The sequence below is a fragment of the Thunnus maccoyii genome, chromosome 14 (genome assembly GCF_910596095.1).
Source record: "Thunnus maccoyii chromosome 14, fThuMac1.1, whole genome shotgun sequence".
Taxonomy (NCBI): Eukaryota; Metazoa; Chordata; class Actinopteri; order Scombriformes; family Scombridae; genus Thunnus; species Thunnus maccoyii.
In genome coordinates, this window is record NC_056546.1 from 30,742,726 (window position 1) to 30,766,539 (window position 23,814).

The following is a 23,814-nucleotide window of genomic DNA, read 5'->3' on the forward strand; positions in this document are numbered from 1 at the left end:
CTGCCCTGGAAGCCATCCATAAGCAACTCCTTCAAGCTGGGGTGATCTGCAAGTCTGAATCTCCACTCTCTTCGCCTATAGTAGTGGTGAGGAAGAAGAATGGATAAGTCCACCTCTGTATTGATTACAGAAAGCGCAACCTCCAGATTGTAAAGATGTTTAAGCACTCCCAAACCTGGAAGAGGCATTCTCTACCCTCACTGGATCCAAATGGTTTTCAGTCCCCGACTTAAAGTCTGGTTACTGTCAGATCGAAGTTGAAGAATCAGACAAAGCCAAGACGCTTCTGTCTTCCCCATGGGCTTTTGGGAGTTTAACTGCATACCATAAGGCTTGACAAATGATCTAAGTACGTTTCATAGAAAAGTGTATGGGTTCTTGTGCTCCTTAAGGACATCGTTTTTCCAAGACGTTGGAAGAACATGAGACAAGATTGATGCTACTCGCCCCTGAGAAATACAAATTCTTTCAAAGGTCAATCAAGCACCTGGGACATAAAGTATCTCAGAATGGAGTGGAGACCGACCCTGAAAAGGTAGGAGCTCTGAAAACATGGCCGAAACCCCAGGGCTTGAAAGAGCTGAGATCTTTCTTTGGGTTTTCAGGGTGCCACAGATGATTTATAAAAGACTATTCCAGCATAATTAATCCCCTCACTGACTTAACCTCTGGTTACCTGCCACTGCACAAGAAGCACAAGACAAAGACTCACCAGTACCATGATCCAAAAAAAACTTGAGTGTGATGAAGAGCAGATTTTTAATTTTTTTTATTTGTTTGTTTGTTTAACAGGGACAGTGCACATTAATAAACATTGCTGTAAATGCACCAGAGTTAGCCAAGAGGCAACTGCCAGAAACGTCATTTTGGTGCAATGAATTCTAATGGACATTGGAGCCCTACAGTGTACAAGCTGTTTCTTTGTTTTTTATGATCCAAAAAAGCCCTTTGGTGATTGTTGGACTTCCACCTGTGAGCTTGCATTCAATACCATCATGGAAAAGCTTACTACGGCCCCTGTTCTTGGTTGTGCTGACCCTAAGACTGTATTCAGACCAAATCAGGTGGTGTGGCGTTCAGCCGCAGGGTCGAGTGGAGGTGTGTGGGGGTGTGGGCATGTTTATTTGTGCTCCGGAACGTAACCGCTGTGAAACAACCAGAAAACAACGTTTTATTGATCTGATTCACTGGCTTTCTTCCTACGAGCGCTCTCTCTCTTCATTCACTCTCTAGCTCACTCGACCACTGCTGCTGTCTCTCTCTCTCTCTTTCTCTCGTCCTTTTTAAAATGAGTCGGGAAGCCGACAGCAAAGTCTAACTTTACTTTTAACGTTATCAAAAGAAGAGAAATGTCCTCCCTTCGTCCTAGTAACGTCTTTATCCGCTGTCATGGCAGAGTTTACAGCTCTGATCAGTCTGATCTCCGGCTGTGATTGGCCACCACAGCCTTCAGCCGCAGTGACGTTGCGTTGCGTTTCTCCAAAAGTTGACTCTGGCTCAACTTTCCGGCCGCAGTCTGGTGCGGTGCCGCTGTGGCCAGAATGCCTGCAGACGAAACGCACTACGCATTTTCGCTGCACCGCATGATTTGGTCTGAATACGGCCTAAGTTGTCTTATGTCCTCCATACTGATGCCAGTACCATGGGGCTTAGGGCAGCCCTATACCAAGAGCAAGAGGGTAGTATGAGAGTGATTGCATATGCCAGTAGGGGGTTGTCTCGTAGCAAATCATGGTACCCAGCCCATAAACTAGAATTTCTGGCTCTAAAGTGGGCAGTAGCAGAAAAGTTTGGTGATTACCTGTATGGAAGCCATTTCACTGTCATAACTGACAATAACCTCCTGACATAGATTCTTACTATTGCAAAACTGGATGCCACCAGTTACAGATAGCTAGCAGCCCTGTCCACTTTTACCTTCATGCTCCAATATCAGTCAGGCAAACAGAGCGCTGATGCAATGGTTTTTCTAGAAAACCTCATGGAGAGCTGTCGAATGATCTGATGTCCCAGAAAGAACAAGACCATATACGTCAGTTTACCCAAACACATTTGACTGACTCTGTAATTAGTGTAAGTCAAGACATTGTACATGCTGTATGTAGGAAGCACCTGGTTTGTAGTACAGCAGATGGATACAGAGATAGGGATGGTGCTGATGCTGTTACAGTTACTAGCAATCTCTCCCGAGGCTTATTCAAACAGCTTTGTGAATTAAGTAAAGTATGGTGGTAGGGCTGTGTGATATGACAATATACATTGTGTGACGAAAGAAAAACATCAGTCATTTGATATTATTCTCTATCATTTATTTCGTTGTGATGCAAATCACTCTTTACCGCTATATTTTTTGCCATTTGGAGTCTGTCCATCTTTTGCACAGATTACATTGAAAAGTTACTCTTCTGGGCTTTTTACTTGTGAAACTTTTATTGCACTTACAGTGACATAATGAGTTCAGTTGTTGTCAACTCTCCAACTCTCCACTGCTGTCTGCCTCTGCTCTGCTGCGCTGCAACATACATGGAGGGCGCAGTCCCACCTGCACCAAGAAGGAGCAGAGAAGAGGAGAGAAGCAGCGAGATGGCAACCATAAATGACAGCAAAACGCGGTGAAGACTTGTTATTTACCAAATTTATGTGCACTCGTTTAATTTCAGCTCAGTGTGAGAGACTCTGCTGTGTTTTGCTGTCCTTTATGGTCGCGCTACTCTCCTCTTTCTCTGCTCTCTATAGTTCACCAAAGACAGGGCTGAGGCCTCTGTGTGTGTGCTGCACACACAGGAGAGACAGTGAACCAGGTGAAATACTTGTGTTGATGACAACTACACTCGTTACATTACTGTAAGTGCAATTAACGCTTTGGGAATAAAAAGCAAAGGGGTGGGGGAGTTGCACAGACCAACTATTTATTCATTGGATTAAAATGTGTTATATCGAGAGAGGTATTGTTATGGGGACATGAAATGATCTATATTGGGATATGAGATTTTGGTCATATAGCCCAGCCCTACATGGTGGCTTACTTGTCCTTCCCCACCTGCCTGAAAGAGAGATCAGAGACAAACAACAAGCTGAGCCCTGTCTCGAGGTTATAGCCCAAATTGAGAGTGGAGAAAAGCTACCCCTAACAGTCAGAAAAGAGCTCCCTGATGTTCCCTTCCTACTAAGGGAGTGGAGTCACCTCGAATGGTACAACCAAGTTCTATATCAGAGATGCCAAGACAGTGGCAGTGTCACATATCAGCTTGTCCTACCTGAAGAGCTCCAAGCTGTTGTTCTGCAAAGCCTTCACAATATGGGTCACCTATGAATTGAGTGTACCATGGATTTGATGAGAACCAGATGTGGAAAAAAAAAAGTTAACGCCCAGCCAGGAAAAGCTGCACCATCAGTGAACACAAAACCCACTTGTCTCTAGAGCCCAACAGAAGTAATACCAAAGATATCCTGGCGATCACAGATCATTTTATGAAATACACAGTCGCCATCCCAGTGCCAAACCAGAAGGACCAGACTGTCCCAAAATGTCTTTGGGACAATTTCATGGTCCATTATGGAATCCCAGAACACTTGCATAGCGACCAAGGACCTGACTTTGAGTCACGTACTATCAAAGAATTATGCAGGTATTCATAAAATTCGTACTACTCCGTATCATCCTGGAGGGAATCCAGACAAACCTTTTAATAGGACATTGCTAAACATGCTAGGAACACTGGAAAATAAAGACAAATCACAATGGCGAAATATGTGTAACCTTTGGTTCATGTGTACAACTGTACGAAGAATGTCGTAACAGGATTCATGCCCTACGAACTAATGTTCAGTTGTCAACTATGTCTCAGACTCTGAGGATGATATTCCATGAGTGGTACAGAGAGCAGTATGCTATGGAAAATATAAACATTTATTTTCCCTTATTAGTTTTAAATTCTAGTTGGTTTTAAGCATTTTCACATGTGGACTTAAGAGGCTAACTCAGTCAGCCAATCACGTATAATTTTCCATCTTGTGAGCCACAGCAAGAAAGCAAGTAGTCATTGTGACAAGTGATAACCATTAACCTTGGATAAAAGCTATGAAAGTTGATTAAAGTTAGCTAAAGCAGCTCTGATAACTCCTTAAACATAATTATCCTGTGTGAGTACAACCAGCGGGTGCTGCTGTTGGTTGCTGAAAAATACTGCCACTGGTTTTTGGACCTACCTGGAGTTTGAGCCTGGATACTGTTGAATGTTTGATGGTGAACTACAACCCAACAGAGTGGAACTAGAAACTCAAGCAGAAGGTTGAAACCCCTTAAAGGACTTTTGCTGTGTCTGGAATCACATACTATGCACTGCATACTCAGTATGTATACTATGCATCATTCAGCATACTTTTGTGTGATTAAATAATAGTATATATCTTTTCAGATGCACTGATCTGTAACTATCATGTCACTTCCCAAGAGCCTCCTTGGAGACGTGTAACCATGGTAACCCATGTCATCCATAAAGTCTGAACTAATTTAAAAAATATATTACACCTAGCAAAGTGAAACCTTTGTTGAATTGAAGAGTTACTGACATTGCTGTATGCCATTGTCTGCTATGTTATTGTTGTCATCATCACTATTGCATTGCATTTTGGAATTTTTATACTGGCATAGTGTCCGGTGCTTGCATACTGTAATATTTCCCCAGAAATAGTAAGCAATTCACGTACTGTTGGTTTCATACTAAGGTTTGGACATACTAAAAAATCTAATGTACTAAACAGCATGTTAGTATGAAGTTTTAGATGCAGCCAACACATTCTACAGTGCGGTAGGACAAACAATGTCATTTCCACAATGGTACAAACAAAACTATCAGCTGGTTGTGGATGATAGGTGTTGGATACAAGGACTAAGTTCACATCAGTGACTAAAGTGACTGAAATCCAATCCATCCAGTCTAATTTCATCCTGAATCTCGAGACTTATTGATGAAATAGAATTTTGTTTTTTTGCTTTTTCAATTACCCAGGTAATAATTGTGTTTTATATACATTTTTATTTTTCTACTTTTCCTCACAATTTTTCATTAAAAGAGTTTTTCTTCCAAAAGGAGATATTGTGTTGAGTGTTGATTCTGGCGTATTGTTTGGTCCATTCTGGCTCTGTAGTCAATTTAGTAACTTCTAATTTTCTATAGCAATAGTTTTCATGGTTCCTTTCTTCTGTGGTCTTCCTCAGATGGTCAGGTGATACCACTGGTGGAGTTGTCAGCCAAGCAGGTAGCGTTCCACATCCCGTTTGAGGTGGTGGAGAAGGTCTACCCCCCTGTTCCAGAGCAACTCCAGCTCCGTATCGCCTACTGGAGCTTCCCTGAGAATGAGGAGGACATCAGGTGAGCCCACAAATCCCTAACTTTTTTTACATTTGCAATTAGGGTTGTCTTGATTGACAATCATATTTACTGAAAGTTGAAGAAGTGCAATTTGCTGATACTCTGCTAATTATAAGATATTTTCACATTTACCAACAGAGAAGGACCCTTTTAAACTGTTGAAATGAACTGTTCATTCATTCATTGCACTGTAAAATCCAGTTAGTCTCCTGTGGTAATCCACAACAACTTCTAAGTGCATAAAACATTTTACATTGTTAGAACTAAAAAGAGAAAGCAGCCTAAGCTCTTCTCTCCATTCAGTGCATTAGTTCAGTTCGCCAGTCCATTCATACATTTTAGAGAGTTTTCCCACTACTCAGCTTTGTGTGCTTACACACAGAAACATAAAACAGGACAGAAAAATCAATCTCTTGGGTTAATAAGGAAACTAGGTTATTGACTCAACATAGTGATAATGGTGATGTTAATCAGCCTGAACCATTCTGCTCCTAACCAGTCCTGTCATGTGTGCTATGCACTGTGCATAGGGAAATGTGTCTTTACTACCTCCGTTGACAAAGGTGTCTCGCAAAAGGTTTAAATAAGAAAAGTTGGTGTTTCCAGTTGCACTGACGTTGATGTTTTTTTGAAGCTGACAGCAGCTCTACCTCAGCAAGCAATCTGTTGAGTCACCTCATCAGAAAACATGCCCCAGTCAAACATGTGGAAAAAGAAATTTGTTCTGTCACAAATGGTTGTAAGAATGCCTCAATCCATTGTGAGAAGATTAAGACCATTTTCCAACCAGGTGTCCTGCAAGTCACATTTGGAGAAATGAAGAGACTTGGATCAGGCTATATCATGAAGGAAATGCTGCCCATGTCTGTCCTTAAAAAAATTGTCATGGTGACAATGACGAACATACATAAACGGAATGAGAGTCAAAAAGTCATGAACTCTGTAAACATAAAGCAGTTAAACTGGTTAAACTGGTTTAGCATGCACACATTAATTTTACACATTGTCCAATGACTTTATCCAGTAACATGACATTTGGTCTTAAATAAGTGTAACCATCACCTCTTTTTAATAAATTCAATACCCTCACAAACCTTGACGCATCAGCCTCTAGTATTGGTGGTTAACTGGTGACACAGCAGTGTCAGCATAATACAATCCTGAAAAATATAATACACTCACTTAGTAGTGACAACAGAATGTACTGCATGTTATATTTCTGTATGTTATTTTATGATAAAACTGAGAATAAAGTCACAAGGCATACATTACAGTACAATACTAATGACAGAGAAATATTGTAATATTTTGAAATATAACAATGTTACAATTTAGAATATAAAATAAGATGAGCTCTTTGTTAAGTCACTAAATGTACCAGAAACATTCCTATAGGTATATTAAAGGGATATTATACAGGGTTTGACCTGATAAACTAAATGAACTAGAGCTCCAGATCTCTTTTTCATGACTCACTACTTGTTGATAGTGTTTCATGCAGTCCAGCTGAATAATACACATATGCTGCTGCCATAATTTAATATATCAAGCATAGTCAATAATAAATTTCACATTTGAAGTACATGGAAGTGGAATAAGGCATTTAAAGAAATGAAATACTTAAACATATTCCCTCATTCTCAGCTGATAGAGTGAGTGTTACTTCTCAGATTTGTGTCAGCAGCTGGAGCTAAATATTAGTTTGTCTGGAGGCTGGTGGACCTCGGTAGTGAACTAAAATGTTACAGACAAAAGCTCTGTTAAACTGTGTTGAGGTTCTTGATATCAGTTTTAGACAGCTGAGATGATTGTTGTCATAGCTCTGGGCAAGCATGTCCTTTGTTCTGAAACTCCCTAATTAAGTGACACTTGTAGCCTAATAAGTTTATATTTTTTGATATTATGACGGTCTTGAAGGATACATGGGAAGCTTCCATCTTTGGGACAGTTTTTAATGGAAGCAGGGGCGTCATGCAGTCAAGTTTTTTGAGGTTTCAAAGTTTCACAATGCATATGTTAATGTTTACACCCATCCAAGTTGTTAGTTAACCAATAATTATCTGCTTTGGCTTCTATGTTTTTGAACAAGCCGCCCCCTATCAGTAACTATCTGCAACTATAATTAAATAACTCTTATTAACACTATTGCATTTAATAATGCAAAACAATTAAATGTTAACTAAAAGGCTTTAAACTCAGATCTAATGTCAGCTGGTTAGCTAGCAGCACTGTTGATTATTTAATGTTAAGTAAAGAAAGCTCACAAACATCTAGCTGCTGTGTTTACTGACACTATTAAGCTCTTGATCCCCTGTTTAGTAGGACACATTTATTATTATTATTATTATTATTATTATTATTATTATTATTATTATTATTAAGGATAATTAAAAACACTTACTGTGAAAATGGAATTTAACAATTTCTAAAGCCATCCAATCTCAAATATTTGAGGGGGCATGTGTTATGTCTTTGAGAATAAGTTTTCTCCTATCTTTCTCTTCCTGTCTCTCTTACCTCTCCTCTCCCACTCTGCCGCTCGGCTTTGCCTTCTCTGTCTCTCCATCTGTCTTTACCCTACTCCTGCTGCTGCAGGTTGTATTCCTGCCTGGCTAATGGGAGTCCAGATGAATTCCAACGTGGAGAGCAGCTGTATCGGATCAGAGCAGTCAAAGATCCTCTGCAGATTGGTGGGTTGAGTTGTCACTTTTGCTATACATAGGTTCGTAGAGACTCCTACTGTAAACTATAACCGTATACAGTAGATTATATATTCAGAAGAGGTACCAGTACATTACAAATACCTTTTAATAGCAGCACCTTTCAGTAATATAAAAATTCAGTGAGTGGAATAAAGTATGGTTGTAGTTTTGTTACTTTGTGTTTTTGTTTCTTTTGTTTCCCTGCTGTCTAATTCCATGTTTGTCCTTCTGTCTGTGATTCCCGCTATGCACCAGGTTTCCATCTCAGTGCTACAGTTGTGTCCAGCCAAGCTGGTCAGTCTAAAGGAGCCTACAATGTGGCGGTCATGTTTGATCGCTGCCGCATCACTTCCTGCAGCTGCACCTGCGGTGCTGGAGCCAAATGGTGTGCACATGTGGTGGCACTCTGCCTCTTCAGGATCCACAATGTGAGTTTGTATCTAAACGAAGGAATGCTATCAAACTGAATCAAATTTTTATCAAATCAACCTATCAGTGACCCTATCAGCCAATGGACAAGATTAGTTGATAGTCCTTTTAGGGGAAAAGTACCAAATACTTCCCAGTTGCAGTTTCTTAGCTCAAGTTTTCTTAATTTCACTGTACATGGGATTGCACTGGATTTTTGGATACTTTGGACACTTGGAATTTATGATGGACATTTTTATATTATCTAGAAACCTCTTTTTAGAATAAATAATCAATACAATAATGAACAGTGAACAAAAGGGTTTATTGCAGTCATAGAGGGCATTGTTTGAGGCTTCTCTGACTTACCAATGTATCTGAGAATGTGAATAGTCTTGTATTTTAAAGACTGTGCACAGAGCAGAGTCACTGAAAATGCCAGTTTAGTTAAACAGTGTGTGTGTGTGTGTTTGTGCATGTCTATAGGCATCAGCAGTGTGCCTGAGGGCTCCCGTCTCTGAGTCTTTGTCCAGGCTGCAGAGGGACCAGCTCCAAAAGTTCGCCCAGTACCTCATTAGTGAGCTGCCTCAGCAGGTAACATCCTCACCCTGAACCAGTTGTTCTCTTAATAAATCAAACTTTTGAACAAAATGCAAGTATAATTTCAATGATGTGTATGTCATATACAAAGCAGGCTCAGTATTCATTCGGTTTTGTGTGTCCAGATTCTACCCACTGCTCAGCGACTGCTTGATGAGCTGCTGTCCTCTCAGTCTACTGCCATCAACACTGTCTGTGGCGCTCCAGGTACAGTAGCACTAATGAAAACACTTGTATGTTCCTAACCTACACCAAGTAAGTAAACCTGATGTAAAAATAAACTGTAAACTGTCTGATAACACAACCAGATCATTTCATTTTATTTACAGATTGTCTCTGTGTGACAGGTTCAGAAAAAGTACAAATTATCTTTGTATATATTCATGGTGTGTGTGTCTGTGTGTGTGTATGTGTGTGTGTGTGTGTGTAGACCCAACAGCTGGCCCTTCAGCCTCTGACCAGAGCACCTGGTATTTGGATGAGTCGACCCTCAGCGACAACATCAAAAAGACACTGCACAAGTTCTGTGGGCCTTCACCTGTCGTCTTCAGGTACACAATACTTGTCTCACATACTGATCCTCAAACACATTTCTTAAAGGCTTTAGTAGAAATATTCTAAACGTCAGGGATATGCCAGCATCAAGTGAAGTGAAGTGCTGGTCATTATAGAGGAGGAGGAAGGTGGGGGGTGGGACACAAAATCATTTAAATATGGGGATAAAGTTGCACATTTTCAGACCAGGGTATTTGCAGATCTTTTAAAGTCTTAAAAAGCATTTAATTCATTCCCTCAAAAAAGGTCTTAGAAGTTATTGAAAAGTCTTGCATTTCATTCACAAAAGTCTTGTGAAATGTTTTTTCTTTCCTGTTGTAGACAGAAACATTAGTTTTGTTTTGTTTTTTTGTATGTGGTTGCAGGCCCTCAGAGTGTGATTGTTTTGACTAAATTGTGCTGCAGAAAGTAGGAAACTTAAATGAACTTATATTAATTAATGAATTTGTATTTGGTTAACACACCCATCATTTTCTGCCACTTATTTGGATCCAGGTTACATTAATTGATATTACTATGAGTTATTGTTATATACAGCTGGGAAGTATTGACAAAAATGCCATATAAGTGATAAACTCATGTACTGCAGAAACCATGTGAGAGAGTCTCTCCTGGGAGACATTCATTAGGTGAAAAAAATGATTCACATAAGAATCGCGATTCTTATCTTCTAAGATCCTGAATTGATTCACAAATGCCAAAAATCGATTTTCTAAATGTTAATTAATGACATTATCAGTGTTGGCCTGGGAGTGGGGGGTAGGAGGGTTGCTTATATATAGTCAATGGCAGCCACACATTTCTCTGTTCTCTGTTTAGCATTATCAGGTTAGGTTAACTCATTGTTGCTAACTTCGGGGCTAACCCCCTTCACTTTTCCAGCAGATGGGGAAAGAATAGTTGATTGAAGAACAGATAGACACACTGTAGTCTGTACTGTACATTTACTGCCAGACTGACAATTTACTGTTAATCATTTTCTCTGCTCCACTCGCATTCACTGTCACTTTCCTGCCGCTCGCTCTCTCATTTAACCACTCGCTTGCTTACACACTGCCGTATTCCTTAAAAGGAGATAAGCTAACAGGAGTTTCCCAGGCAATGAAACAGACGTTGACTCACGTTTCGAAACAGCGCTGCTCAGAGGATCCCAAACGCTATTGTTTTCTGATGAATGGGTAATTGGCATTATTTCTGGCATTTAAAAAAATATTTTTTGGCCTTGCAGGGGTTCTCATTGGCCTGGCAGCCCGCCATAGGGGGAACACTGATTGTGTTGATGAAACAAAAAAGGTGGTACTCAACTGTGAGGCACCTGGACGGTGTGCAGTGTGCACAAGCTAGAATTGTCTTGTAATTCATCTTCATCTTATCTTTATCTTTGGGAGACAAACATTAAGTATATTGTGAATACTTTATACACCATCACCCAGAGACTCATGTAAGTGGGGTGGAGCAGCAAACTCCAGCAGTAACAAATAAGACCAGCAGACCAACACACACTGCAGCATTTAACAACTTAAACCAACTCTGGTGGAGTGAAGAAAAGAACTCTGTGCTCCATCTGTTTCATCTCAAAAACCCTGCATCTGTGTAGCCTCTTGGACAGTGATGGCTTTCCTCAGAGCTAACAGTGCTATAGAGAGGCTGCTCTCCACTGCTGGAAACATAACGTTAATAACAACATAGCACTGCACTCCACCTCCCCCTCCCCTTACTCCTGATCCAAACACACCAACTTCAGTTTTTACTAAAGACATTTAACCAGTGATGTTGGTCAGTATATTACATTTTAATTTTGTTATTCTCATACAGGGAGAAGACTGTAAGATGCTTCCAATTGAATGCAGTTAACTTCTTAACATCAAAAAGCTGCATATTCTCACACACTTGTCTCTCCTGACAGTGAACTTCATCAAGACCATTTATCTTAACTGCCAGTTATGTTTCATATTGCATTTCAATGGACTAAGGACACCAGTGAATGGTTTGGGACATGGTGTACAGGCTTTATGAGCAAGTCAGGCAGTGTGGTGCTCCTCCACAGAGTTGTGCAGAGGTATGGGGTGGGGGAGGGGGTGTGGGCGTGTATATTTGTAACCGCTGTGAAACAATCAGAAATAACGTTTTGTTTCTCTCTCTCTCTCTCTCTCTCTCTCTCTCTCTCTCTCTCTCTCTCTCTCTCTCTCTCTCTCTCTCCCTCTCTCTCCCACATTTACAGATGAATAATATTTCCATAGCATCAAGGATAATACAATTTGAGATTAATTAAAGAGCAAGAAAATGGCAGAGAACATTAAACACGTTTGGTTAAATAATCACATTTATATATGAATAATATTGAGTGTCGAGGATAATACAGTTCAATAATGAGAAGAAAAAAATACAATTCATTAAATAAAATAAGATAAACAAATACATAAATAAAAAGAACAAGAATATCGCAAAGAACATTAAACACATGTTTTGTGTGTGTTACTCCACTATATAGTCACATTTACTGTACAGTGCTTGCATTGGCAGGACTGTATAAAGTCACAATGTTGCCAATGCATAGAAACACTGTTAAATTAAGGTAAAACAACAATAACATGACATTCACAATATTAAATAATGGAACAGATAAAAATAACCATATGTATAATAGACATCAAGATAATTGTTTGTCACATTCAGAGATGTTTTAATTATCCCTTAGTTTGTGACATGCAGTCATGTATTGTGCAGCAAAGTTTGCTGCATGTCCCTATATGTTGCTTTTTACATTTTCATCTAGCTTTGTATCAAATTTCTTAAAGTATTCCACTCTGATATTATTATATTTGTCACATTTTAAGAGGAAGTGCATCTCTGTCTTTACCTCACCTGTTGTGCAGTGACCACAGACTCTTTTCTCTTGTGTCGTCCTGTCTCTATGGCTGACTGTGGTCACTCAGTCTGTATTTGGTCAGGATTTGTCTCTGCTTAGTATCTCTGACAGTGGAGAGATACTCTGTCAATTTATTTTCATGGTTTAGGGTCAGATAGCAATTGAGTTTGTTTTGAGTTTTGGTTCGATTGGCCCAATGTTCCAGATAGGCATCTTTTGTTAGTTTGATAATTTGATTGACTCTGATTCATGGTTGGAAAGCAGTGCTGGTCTGAGGTTGAGCAGAGTTTTTTTTAATGTTAATAATCAGTGGGGTAACGGCTTAATTCTGCCCTGCATGCATTGGTTGGTGTTTTTCTTTGGACCTACAGAATTCTGCATGCAGGGTCTCTATGGGATGCTTGTCCCATCTAGTGTAGTCCTGATGACTGAGTAGACTCCAAACTTCACTACCATAAAGGGCGATTGGTTGGATTAATTTATCAAATATTTTTGTCCAAATTCTCATTGATATGTCTATTTTGTAAAATGTTCTTCTAATTGCATAAAACGCTCCACATGCTTTTTGTTTCAGTGCATTCACTGCCAAACTAATGTTACCTGAGGCACTGATTTTGAGCCCTAGGTAATCATAGTATAGGCTGTGATCTAGATGGATGTTTCCTAGTTTGAATTGATATTTGGTTTCCTGAGATTTGGGCCTCTTTTGGAAGATCATAATTTTAGATTTTTTAAAGTTCACTGTCAGGGCCCAGTTCTGACAGTACTGCTCCAGGAGGTCCAGGTGCTGTTATAGTCCTTGTGTGGGTGACAGCAACACCAGGTAATCAGCATAGAGCAGGAATTTAATTTCCTTATTGTTAAGGGCCAGGGGTTCCAGACTGCTCCAACAGTACAGTACTTAAGTCATTAATGTAGATGTTAAATAGAGTTGGAGACAAGCTGCTACCCTGAAAGACGCCTCTCTGGTTTCCTGTTGACTGAGTGGACTAAAGGAACATAAATCTTACTCAGGGTAGATATTGAGTAGTAAATGTTTACATTTGATTCAGAGTGATTTGTTGATCTTTGAGACCTATGAAAGTATCTACTGCAGTGAAATGGAAAGAGTAACCAAATCAAATCTATGAATGTATTGAATTGAGAATTGATTTTGAATTGCAAATCAAATCGATTTTGACTCATGAATCGTTTTGAATCACAAATCGATTTTGACTCATGAATCGTTTTGAATCGCAAATCGATTGTGAATCGAATCATGACCCCAAGAATTGGAATCAAATGGAATCGTGAGATTTCCTGAATTGTGAACCTCTAGAAATAAGTCCCGAGCTCCAGATCTCAGGATAGCGATCTGATTTGAAGGATGAGATTGAACAACTGAAGCAGGGCCTGTTTCAGCTCAGGGCTGCTATGTTTCACCATCTCTGTCCTGATGCCATCAGCTCCACATGCTTTCCCAGACTTTAGTTTTTATATGCTGTTTTCAAATTCTTCATTGTAATTAGGTAATCAAGGGGGGTTCTGATTATTTTTGATTGTTGATTCAAAATTGTCAATTTTTCTCTAATTTGTTTCTGCTCATGATTGAGATTGTTAGGTGAAATTTGCTCATGTAGCTTTTCAAAATGTTCTCTCCAAATGTTCCATTTTTTAGGGCCAAGTTGTCTGTTTTGTTAAGTTGTTCCATCTCTCCCAGAAATGATTTTGATCAATGAGTTGACAATTCTGATCATGATATTGTTGTTTCTTATGTTTTATTATCTGTTTGTATTCTCTCAGTGTTTCAACATAATTTTCTCGCAGGTCTGTGTTTTGTGGCTGATGGTGTTTCAGGTTGGATTGCTGTCTTCATTTTTTTCTGACATTTTTGCAGTCCTTGTCATACTATTCTTCCTTTTTCAGTCTCTGTTTAGATGCAGAGCTGTTCTTAGTAAGACCTGCTTTACTGGCTGAATTATGATAAATATCATTTATTTTTGAAACAGCCATGTTTAATTGGTTTGGTTGAAACTATACAGAGAGGAATGTGTTAATCAGACCAGTGATTTAATGTGAAGTAATTATATTTTTAAATCTAACTTCACCATCAGGAGTCGATTTATATTTATTGTTTATTTTAGGTAATTTACAGGGCTCAGGTTCTGTTATTTTCTTATGTACAGTTGGTACATAAGAAAATAGGGGGGGCTGAGGGGAGGGGGGGGGGGGCTGAAGGGGAGGCGTATAGAGGACTGTCCAAAGATGTGGCTGTCACCAGCATGATCCACTATGTCAGGCTCACATCCTGTTTTGGCATTTAAATATCCCACCAACAGGACATTACCCTGGGCTGGTAATGTCCAATCTCTTTATGGAGATTTGCAAAAAAGTGTTCATCATAATAGAGCGACTTAAGGGGGGAAGTAGTACAGATCATTATCACATTTGGCAGTATTTTTGTTTAACTTAAGCCAGAGGTGTGTTGTTGCTTTTTTAATTATTTTTAGATGGGATGATAAGTCCTCTTAATACCACACAATAACCTCACCTGAATCTCTACCGTGATGTATGTGTTTCTGTTTGAGGGAAAGTAGTAATATCTCTCTGTAGTTTGAGGGACAGTGGGTGTCTGTGTCATCTCGGCACCATGTTTCTAATATGACAATATCTTGACTTCTAATGCTAGAGATAAATGCTGGGTCTGTGCTCTTCAGTCCAAAAGCCGAAGAGAACAGACCCTGAATTTTCCATGAACTAATAGAGATTTCGTTAAGAGAGAACAGTATGTTCACATTTAAATTCAATTCAATGGTGATTCAAAACAGAAAGAACAGAATATAATCGAGAACTAAGGAGCAGGCAGCAGCCTGATTTTTTTGTTTTTTTGTCCTTTTTTCCTAACCAAGAATCTTAAAGATGGTGAGAGGAGAGGTGTAGCAGTTGCTTCACCTCTCTAATGTCTGAGTGGTTGGCCACTACCTGTACTAAGGAAGGCTGCATCCCAGGGAGTGGCATGGCTTGAACCATGTCAGGCTGTGCTTCTGTATAGTATGCTGCTCCAGATATGAGCAGTTTGTCCCAGTTCTGGCACCACTCCTTACCTGATTTACAGTGGGTAGGGTTCTGCCAGGTTGGGCTCCAGTTGGCTGGACTCTGGTTTCCTGATCTCCGGTTGGTTGGGCTCTGGTAGGCTGGGCTCTAGCAGGCTGAATTCTGGTAGGCTGGGCTCTGGACAGTTGGTCTCTGGTAGGTTGGGCTGATGGCTGTCTCGTCTCCCGTGGCCAGTGTGTTGTGTGCTGGTGTCCATGGCTGAGCTGTGGTGGTTCTGTGGTGGTGTGTGGGTCTGAAGGCTCTCTGTCGGTTGTTGTCCTTTTTAGGTCTTCAGCAAACATCCAGACATGATCCCAGTCCAGGTGGACGTGGTCATACAGGTGTTCATATGTCAGAGTGGGGTGATGGGCGATGTTGACATTGTTTAGTGTTGCACACTCTGAACTGATCACCCTGTTTATGTTGTGGATCAGGTTCCAGGGGAAGTCGGTCCATGGCAGCAGTGCGGAGATGGTGATGTTAGCCCTAAGAAACTCCCTGTGTGCTTTCTGAGCCACCTTGATGATGGCCTCTGACACCTTCTCTCCCTTACGGCGCAGGTCATTAGTTCCCATGTGGATGATGATGTTGTCAGGGTCACCCAGGTGGTCATGACAGAGGAGTTGGAGAGCTTTGTCAATGTGAGGACACCAAAACTTCCCCACACTGTGACAAGGGAACAGCTTTCTGTGTTCCAGGAATTTGCCATTAGATTCAGTAAGGATTGCAGTTTTAGGGTGCTGGTAATGGAGTGGACCCTGTTCCTTTATGATTGGTTCTGCTCTGGCTGGGCAAGGGACTGTGTGTAAGGCTGGAGGGGCAGTGTTGTCTTTTTATTTCATCTTTTTTAAAATGAATCAGGAAGCCATCAGCAAAGCCTAACTTAACTTTTAACAGTATCAAACGAAGAGAAATGTCTTCCCGTCTTCCTAGTAACGTCTTCATCCTGCCTCATGGCAGGGTTGTACAGCTTTGTTCAAGCTGATCTCTGTTGTGATTGGCCACTACAGCATTATGTCAGTTTGTGTTTCACCAAAAGTTGATTCTGGTTCAACTTTCTCCCTGCGGGCCACTGCAGTGCCCCTGTGGCCCCCACCCCCGCAGCCTAAACACACTACCCCTATTCAAATGAATGGGAGGAGATTTGGTGTGAATTCAGCCTAAGAGACTTAAATAGTGCCTCCTATTCTGTTTATTCAACCGAAAATTCAATTTAAATCGAGAATCGAATCGCAACTTGAGATTCCCTAAGATTCCCTCCGCTGTTCATAGTGTTTCACTTGGTTGTTCATATGAAAACTGACAGAAATACTTCTGTCAAGAATGAAAAAAGAGAGAAGTTGAAACCCTGCTTACTCTCTCACCCCTACACAGCTGGCCAATCACTGCAGGAAGTGGGTGTGAAAGTTGGATGGTCAGTTTTAAAAGTTTCAGAAATTATCAGACACCGCCCCTCCAGTTCCACAGTTGGATAGGTGTGGGGGGAGGGGGTTTCTAAGGCTCCAAAGCTGTTTGAGCATCCATCAAGCACTTATGTATATTGGTGCCTTAGAGGAATACTCTAGTATTAGTAAAGGCCCCTTTACACGGTGGTGTTTTGTGCTATCTAAGATGAACATTGACAAACATTCATTTTCAAATCACGTTGAAATCAAGAAACATGTTGAAATCTTGGGACATCAAACTGTGGTCTTAGATCACATGGTGAGAAATGTCCACCAGCTGCTGATTTGGAGCTTCGACAACCAAAGACAGACTACAGCAAAATTCTGACAGTGTTAAAAATGTAGGACCAAATTCTCACAATGTGTCTGTTGCTACAACCCACGTCTACAAACAATCCAGTCAGAATACGACCTGAAATGACACCCAATACGTTGCCCGGCCCAACATTCCATTTTCCACAAGCGCCATTTTTGGATAAAGTTTTGGAAAAAAAACAAATGCACACACTGCACACACCACACAAACCAAAATGATTCAGGCAGAATGAAAAAGAGGTTTGTGGGACTTTGTGGGGCAAAGGAGAAAGCCTTCCTAGCTTTGCTGCATTTTCAAAACATCAGAGCAGTGCAGGTGGATGACATGGGCTGATGACGTTTCTGTGCTCTTATATACTTATTTCTATTCATATTGTAGCAGTATAAGTCACCATACAGTCACTCAATTGATATTGTGCAGTCTGGCACAGATTGCCACCAAGATTTTCTGTAATCCATTTTGCACAGTGTGACGTATACAATAGTTGTTGTTGCACAGTCTAAAGGTTGGCTTTACAAGTACTGTCTGTGTATCTAAAGCCCGGTATAGCTCACACCTTTGTGCCACAGAGCTCCAGTGTTGTCCAGACACTATTAAAAATTCAAGAAATAGCTCAACCTCTGTATTGGTGACATATTTCCTCATTTTGATCAACACAATGACTTTAGTTTATTCTTACTTTATTTTTTACTCTGTTTTACTTTCACCCCCTCTTTCCTCCTGACTGATATAGCTCAATGTTAGTCCACTAACTTTAGTGTGTGTGTGTGTGTGTGTGTGTGTGTGTGTGTGTGTGTGTTATCCATAGTGATGTAAACTCCATGTACTTGTCGTCCACGGAGCCACCAGCTGCTGCTGAGTGGGCTTGTCTGCTGCGACCTTTGAGAGGCAGGGAGCCAGAGGGAATCTGGAACCTTCTGTCCATCGTCAGGGAGATGTTCAAGAGACGAGACAGTAACGCTGCCCCGCTGCTGGAGATCCTCACTGAGCAGTGCCTCACCTACGAACAGGTACATTCTTAACATGACAGGGGCTCCTGTTGCATTTAGGACTTTCTTCATGTTGCTTATTGACTCTGCTGACCACCATCTTTTTGCAGCATACAGGCATTATGGCAGTGCCCCCAGGATCTAGTGTTTTTGGGTATTATTGTGGCCCAAAATTACAGAATTTGCAGCAGTTTGTCTCAAAAATTGCATTGCATTTTGCTGTCTTTAATTTATTTTAGATAAATGAAGATAATACCTAAAGATTTCAAGGCTGATAGGCTAACATTGCAAATTGCAAGAGATAATGATAACTAGGAACTTTTTTTGTCCCTTATCCTGATATGAGTGATTACGTTTATTATATCTTTGTTTATTTTTCCTTAAATATTCATGAGGCAGCTTACAGTGCATACATGCCCGTGGCAGGCCTGCTTAAAATTACTAAAGCTGTTTGAATATGTTTGACATCTCAATAGCTCTGCATTAAGAAAATATGACCTGCATTTCCTTTGATGGTGTCCTATAACATATTCATGAAAGTGTTTTGTATCGTTTCCATGGAGAGAGGCGTGTCGATATAGCTCTGTTGTGGCAGGAGGATGGCAGTTTTGTTTCAGTGATTACGCACAAACACTGAACCTCTCTGTGATGTCTGACTGTGTGTTCTCAGATCATCAGCTGGTGGTACAGCGTTCGGACATCAGCATCCCACAGCAGTGCCAGCGGCCACACTGGGCGGGGCAATGGCCAGTCAGAGGTGGCAGCTCATGCCTGTGCCAGCATGTGTGATGAGATGGTAGTGCTGTGGAGGCTGGCAGTGCTTGACCCCACTATGAGCCCCTGCAGGTCAGACACTGCTCTCTGCTTCTTAAACTGTCGCTGAGAAAGTTATGTAATATCAGCACATTTATCACTTAATTATAGCAATAGATAATATATTTAAGAATAGGACTGCAACTAACAAATCTGTCGATTATTATGACCAATTTGTCTATAAATTGTTAAAAATTTGTGAAAAAATATCATTCACAATTGCTACGAGCCCACAGTAATGCTTTTGGTTTGCTTGTTTTGTTCTTACAGATATTATGAAACATAAAGATATTTACTTTACTCTCAAATATGACAAAGTCACACACCAAATCCTCATATGTGAGACACTGAAACTAGAATGTTAGAAGTTTTTGCTGTAAAAAATTAATCGATTAATAAAATAGTTGCTTTATTTCTGTTCATCAACTAAGTGATTAATGAACTACTCATTGAAGCTCTATTTAGTATAACAGTACACATTAAGTAGGGGGTGAAGTTCAAAACACAGACTTTGTATGCTCTCTTCCAGGCGTCTAGAACTGGCAGGCCAGCTGAAGCAATGGCATCTTAAAGTGATAGAGATAGTGAAGCGGGGACAACACCGCAAGTCCCTGGATAAGCTTTTCCAGGGATTCAAGCCTGCTGTGGAGTCCTGCTATTTCAACTGGGAGGTGGCCTACCCTCTGGAAGGCATCACCTACTGCAGTGCTGATAAGAAGAGCGCCACCTTCTGCTGGTCCAGGGCAGTGCAGAACCAGAGAGGAATGAAAGCTGCTGCAGCAGGTGGAGGAGAACCTCTTGAACCAGGGGGAGGATGTAGAGTTGATGGTGGAGCTGCTGGAGATTTTAAAGGAAGAGGAAGTGGTCACTCACCTCACCAGGAGATGGCAGTGCGACCCAAAGAGACCATTTTGACCAAGAGGAAGGGTTTGTCAGTGAGTGGTGGGGGAGGGATGCTAGTCCGTCTGGGAGGGAGTGTCTCTCTGTCTCTAGAAGACGGAGGAGGGAAGTGCATGTATAAAGGACCGGGCTCCTCCTCTGGAGGGAAGCTGAAACTGACACAGGGAGGTGGCAAGGGCACGTCTGTTGGAGGTCCGGGTGGAGGTGGAGGGCTAGGAGGTGGTAAGCATGCCAGTGCCAAGCGGAGAACCAGCAGTGAGGATAGCTCTCTAGAACCGGACCTGGCTGAGCTCAGCCTGGACGACGGCTGCAGTCTGGCTTTGGGGGCTGAGGCCAGCAACACTTTTGAGTTTCTCCCCCCACCACCTGAGATGCTGCCCTCCCCGAGCCCACTACTCCGAGACTCACGCAAGTACAGCGTCAGCAGTGGAGAGAGCAAGATGTTTGAAACCAAACGTGTCAGCCATGCCTCGCCTGTACTCCCTGCTGCAGAGCCTGTTCCACCCTCCTTCCCTTCCAAAGAGGCAGTGGTGGTTGTAATGGACATGCCCAGTACTTCAGAGAAGGAGGCAGAGGTGGAGGTGGAGTCAGTCCAGAACAGAGATGAAGATGTAGACTCAGCTTGCAGTAACCAGCCTTCCACCTCCGCTGCTACAGCCAGATTAGGTAACACTCCTGCCTCTACCAAGCCACCACGGGGCCGCAGGGAGGCGACGTCTGCTGGGAGCGGGGCAGCAGCTGTGGGTGGAGCAGCTAACCAAGGAGCAGAGGCAGCAGGTGGAGCTGCAGGAGGAGAGGTTGTGGGTGAGGATGACTATCAAGCCTACTACCTGAGTGCTGCCTCAGAGGAGGGAGCAGACAGACAGCTTGCTGACAACCACCAGGAGGAGGAACCAGACATCTTCGCAGGGATCAAACCGCTGGAGCAGGAGGGACGCATGGAGGTGAGGGATAGCTCATATACATTATAAACCCTCTAATTTCTATTTTTCTTACTATTAACTAATCCCATGTGAGCCAAACCAACAATGAATTTATCTACTGACAAGTATTATGTGTGTATCAAAGCCTGATATATCTTCCTCCTCTGTACAGTAGACCTCCATTGTTGTCCAAAAACTATTAAAAACACATCAATGAGCCACACTGTTGCACTGGATGACTTCACACACACTAGTTTATTTTGACTCAGTCACACATACACTATCCTGCTGCCAGAAATACTTACTAGAACACATGTGGCCTCCAAAGTAAAATGGGACCTTAAAAGCTGTAATTTTTTTGCATGATATTTAGATAAAAGATACAATTATGTTACTATTGTAACTCATTCACACCTGGCAAAAAAGTACAAAACTCCCTCAAAGGGCTTCTTTCGTGGTTGCCATTGTGCCCCTCCCCCCTTGTGCATTACATAATGGACTTTTCCATCACTAGACGAGCCACTGTGACTGCTGCACACCTTAACTCTCTGCAAATATTTTGCAAAGGGTGCTGAATCTGTGGTGTTTTCACCTAGAGATTAATATTCAACACAACATCAAACAGTGAAACAGTTATAACAATGGGCATTCTAAAAACAAAAAACGAGAGGAAAAGTATCACATTCATTCTAAAACTCCTGAGGGTATACTTCCCTGCTGCCCTTGAAATATCTTGCAGGATGAGTTACTGACGTTTTCCTGCTGCACTGAATCACTTGTTATATGATGGGAGCACCAACTTCCTGTCTTCCTCACCCTCATAAAAATATTGAAAGATCATGATTAAAATACAAGAAAGGGATGCTTTATTCAAGAAAGAGCAAGAGGCAACTATTATAAAAGAAAGCTCTCATCTCAGGACAGAGGGAGAGAGAGGAAGAAGAATGTGCAGCAGAATGGAACATGGATAAAGTATTCAGATCCTTAAAGCAGCAATACTGCCATATAGAAAAATTCCATTACAAGCGTTATGTTTTAAACTTGTACTCCCCTTCTAAAAGTAGGGATGCACAATGTTATCGGCACGTCATTGTTATCGGCCGATAAAAGCTCTAAAACGAAATATCGGCATCAACAAACTCTGCCGATTATGAGAGGCCAATATGTCACCTTCCCCTCCGCCGCCTGACTGTGCTTCCCTCGATGGACTGCGTCACCCCAACGGTCCCGCTGCTTCTTCCCACTTAAACCTGAATAACAAGCGTTAGCTGCAGCATGACCGGAGGGAAGCATAGCCAGCAAGCCTCCTAGCTAACGTTAGCCTTGGCTCTGTATGTGGATCCAACTGGAGTATCGAGCCCCGGTTTGTTATTCAGGTTTAAGTGGGAAGAAGCAGCGGGTCTGACGGGCAGCTTGAGGAAACACTTCGGGGCTTATTTGGGTCACAAACAACATACTGTCAGTAAGAGAACACGTCATTAATGTTGACTTTTTTGTTTTCTCCTCCAAATAAATGGTTTAGTAGTGTCTCTACGGTTAAGCAGGTGACTAAAATAACATTTTAAGTGATAGGAACAATGTCCAAAACTTAAGATATAGGTTGCGTTACCTAAGATATAAGTTGTTTACCAAAATCATTCAGTGGAGTGATAAGTTTGCCAGAGTAAACAGTGTGTGACTCACTAATGGCACTGATGAAAATAACATGGCAGTGGAGACTCAACGACTTTCCTCATTTTACATCTACTAGTGCATCTTTGATTTTCACCTGTTTTGTTCTCAGCTAACATTGGACAGAGATGCCTCCAGGCATAGCACACAGGTAAAAATCATAATAGTCTTCTTTGTGACCTGAATACTGTTGCTGTGTGTATAGGTGCTATTTGCGTGTGCTGAGGCCCTCCATGCTCATGGCTACAGTAATGAGGCATGCCGGCTGGCTGTGGAGCTGGCCAGAGACCTGTTGGCTAACCCTCCAGACCTGAAAGTGGAGCAGCCACAGACCAAGGTAAATACAGTCAGAGGCCACAGCAGCCTGGAACACATTCTCCTATGTCCGTTGACTTTTCTTCTCTCCTTCTGTTGTACAGTCTCAATCATCCAAACTCATCAGTCAGCATCTTGAACTGTGTAGTGGGATATTGAGCATTTCTTCATGAAGGAAAGCCACCAGACTCCTCTAATATCTGCTTCATATTGGAATCAGAGCATTGTGACTGCGCCAATTTGTAACTGGAAGTGTAAATCTACTTTTGTTTCATTTCCTGACTGCATTTTTATTTCCTGGGTTGTTGGATTCAGGGTAAGAAGAGCAAGGTGTCCACCAGCCGTCAGACGCAGGTTGCCACTAACACGCTGTCAAAAGCCGCCTTCCTCCTCACTGTCCTCAGTGAAAGACTGGAGCTCCACAACCTGGCCTTCAGCACTGGCATGTTCTCCCTGGAACTCCAGAGACCACCGGCATCCACTAAAGCTCTGGAGGTCTCTCTCTCTCTTTCACGAACACATACTCTGTATTTAAGCTTTTGGAATTATATTTTACTGTATGCATAGGTACTTTAAATAATAGTCATTATAATCTTAATTTGTATTGTACTTTTCAAAAACAAAGTTACAAAGTGCTTCACAAACGGAAGCAAATTTAAAGCGGTTAATAAATATATATAGGTTAATTAGAAGACATTTAACATGACTGCACTTAAAATAAAAGAAGGTAAAACTCTCCTAATCCAGCAAGAAGAAAAAAAAGTTAAAAGAACAAAAAGACAACTTAGATCAAATCAAGATAAGCTCTCAGATAAAGGTATGTTTAAAAAGACATTTAAATATAATAATGCATACATTTCT

The 23,814-nt window shown here is 41.3% G+C and overlaps 1 protein-coding gene across 4 annotated transcripts in view; it reads left to right on the forward strand.

Annotated features, from left to right (window-relative positions):
- The window catches only part of zswim8 (zinc finger, SWIM-type containing 8), a 59,950-nt gene that overhangs the window by 13,122 nt on the left and 23,014 nt on the right, over nucleotides 1–23,814 (forward strand). For all 4 annotated transcript variants that reach the window (XM_042432825.1, XM_042432828.1, XM_042432827.1 and 1 more), the window contains 11 exons: nucleotides 5,222–5,375; nucleotides 7,971–8,065; nucleotides 8,333–8,505; nucleotides 8,972–9,079; nucleotides 9,211–9,292; nucleotides 9,516–9,636; nucleotides 18,151–18,352; nucleotides 19,002–19,177; nucleotides 19,674–20,988; nucleotides 22,844–22,975; nucleotides 23,269–23,448. In XM_042432825.1, coding sequence (XP_042288759.1) covers nucleotides 5,222–5,375; nucleotides 7,971–8,065; nucleotides 8,333–8,505; nucleotides 8,972–9,079; nucleotides 9,211–9,292; nucleotides 9,516–9,636; nucleotides 18,151–18,352; nucleotides 19,002–19,177; nucleotides 19,674–20,988; nucleotides 22,844–22,975; nucleotides 23,269–23,448 — 2,738 coding nt within the window. The remainder of the gene's footprint in view (nucleotides 1–5,221; nucleotides 5,376–7,970; nucleotides 8,066–8,332; nucleotides 8,506–8,971; nucleotides 9,080–9,210; nucleotides 9,293–9,515; nucleotides 9,637–18,150; nucleotides 18,353–19,001; nucleotides 19,178–19,673; nucleotides 20,989–22,843; nucleotides 22,976–23,268; nucleotides 23,449–23,814) is intronic.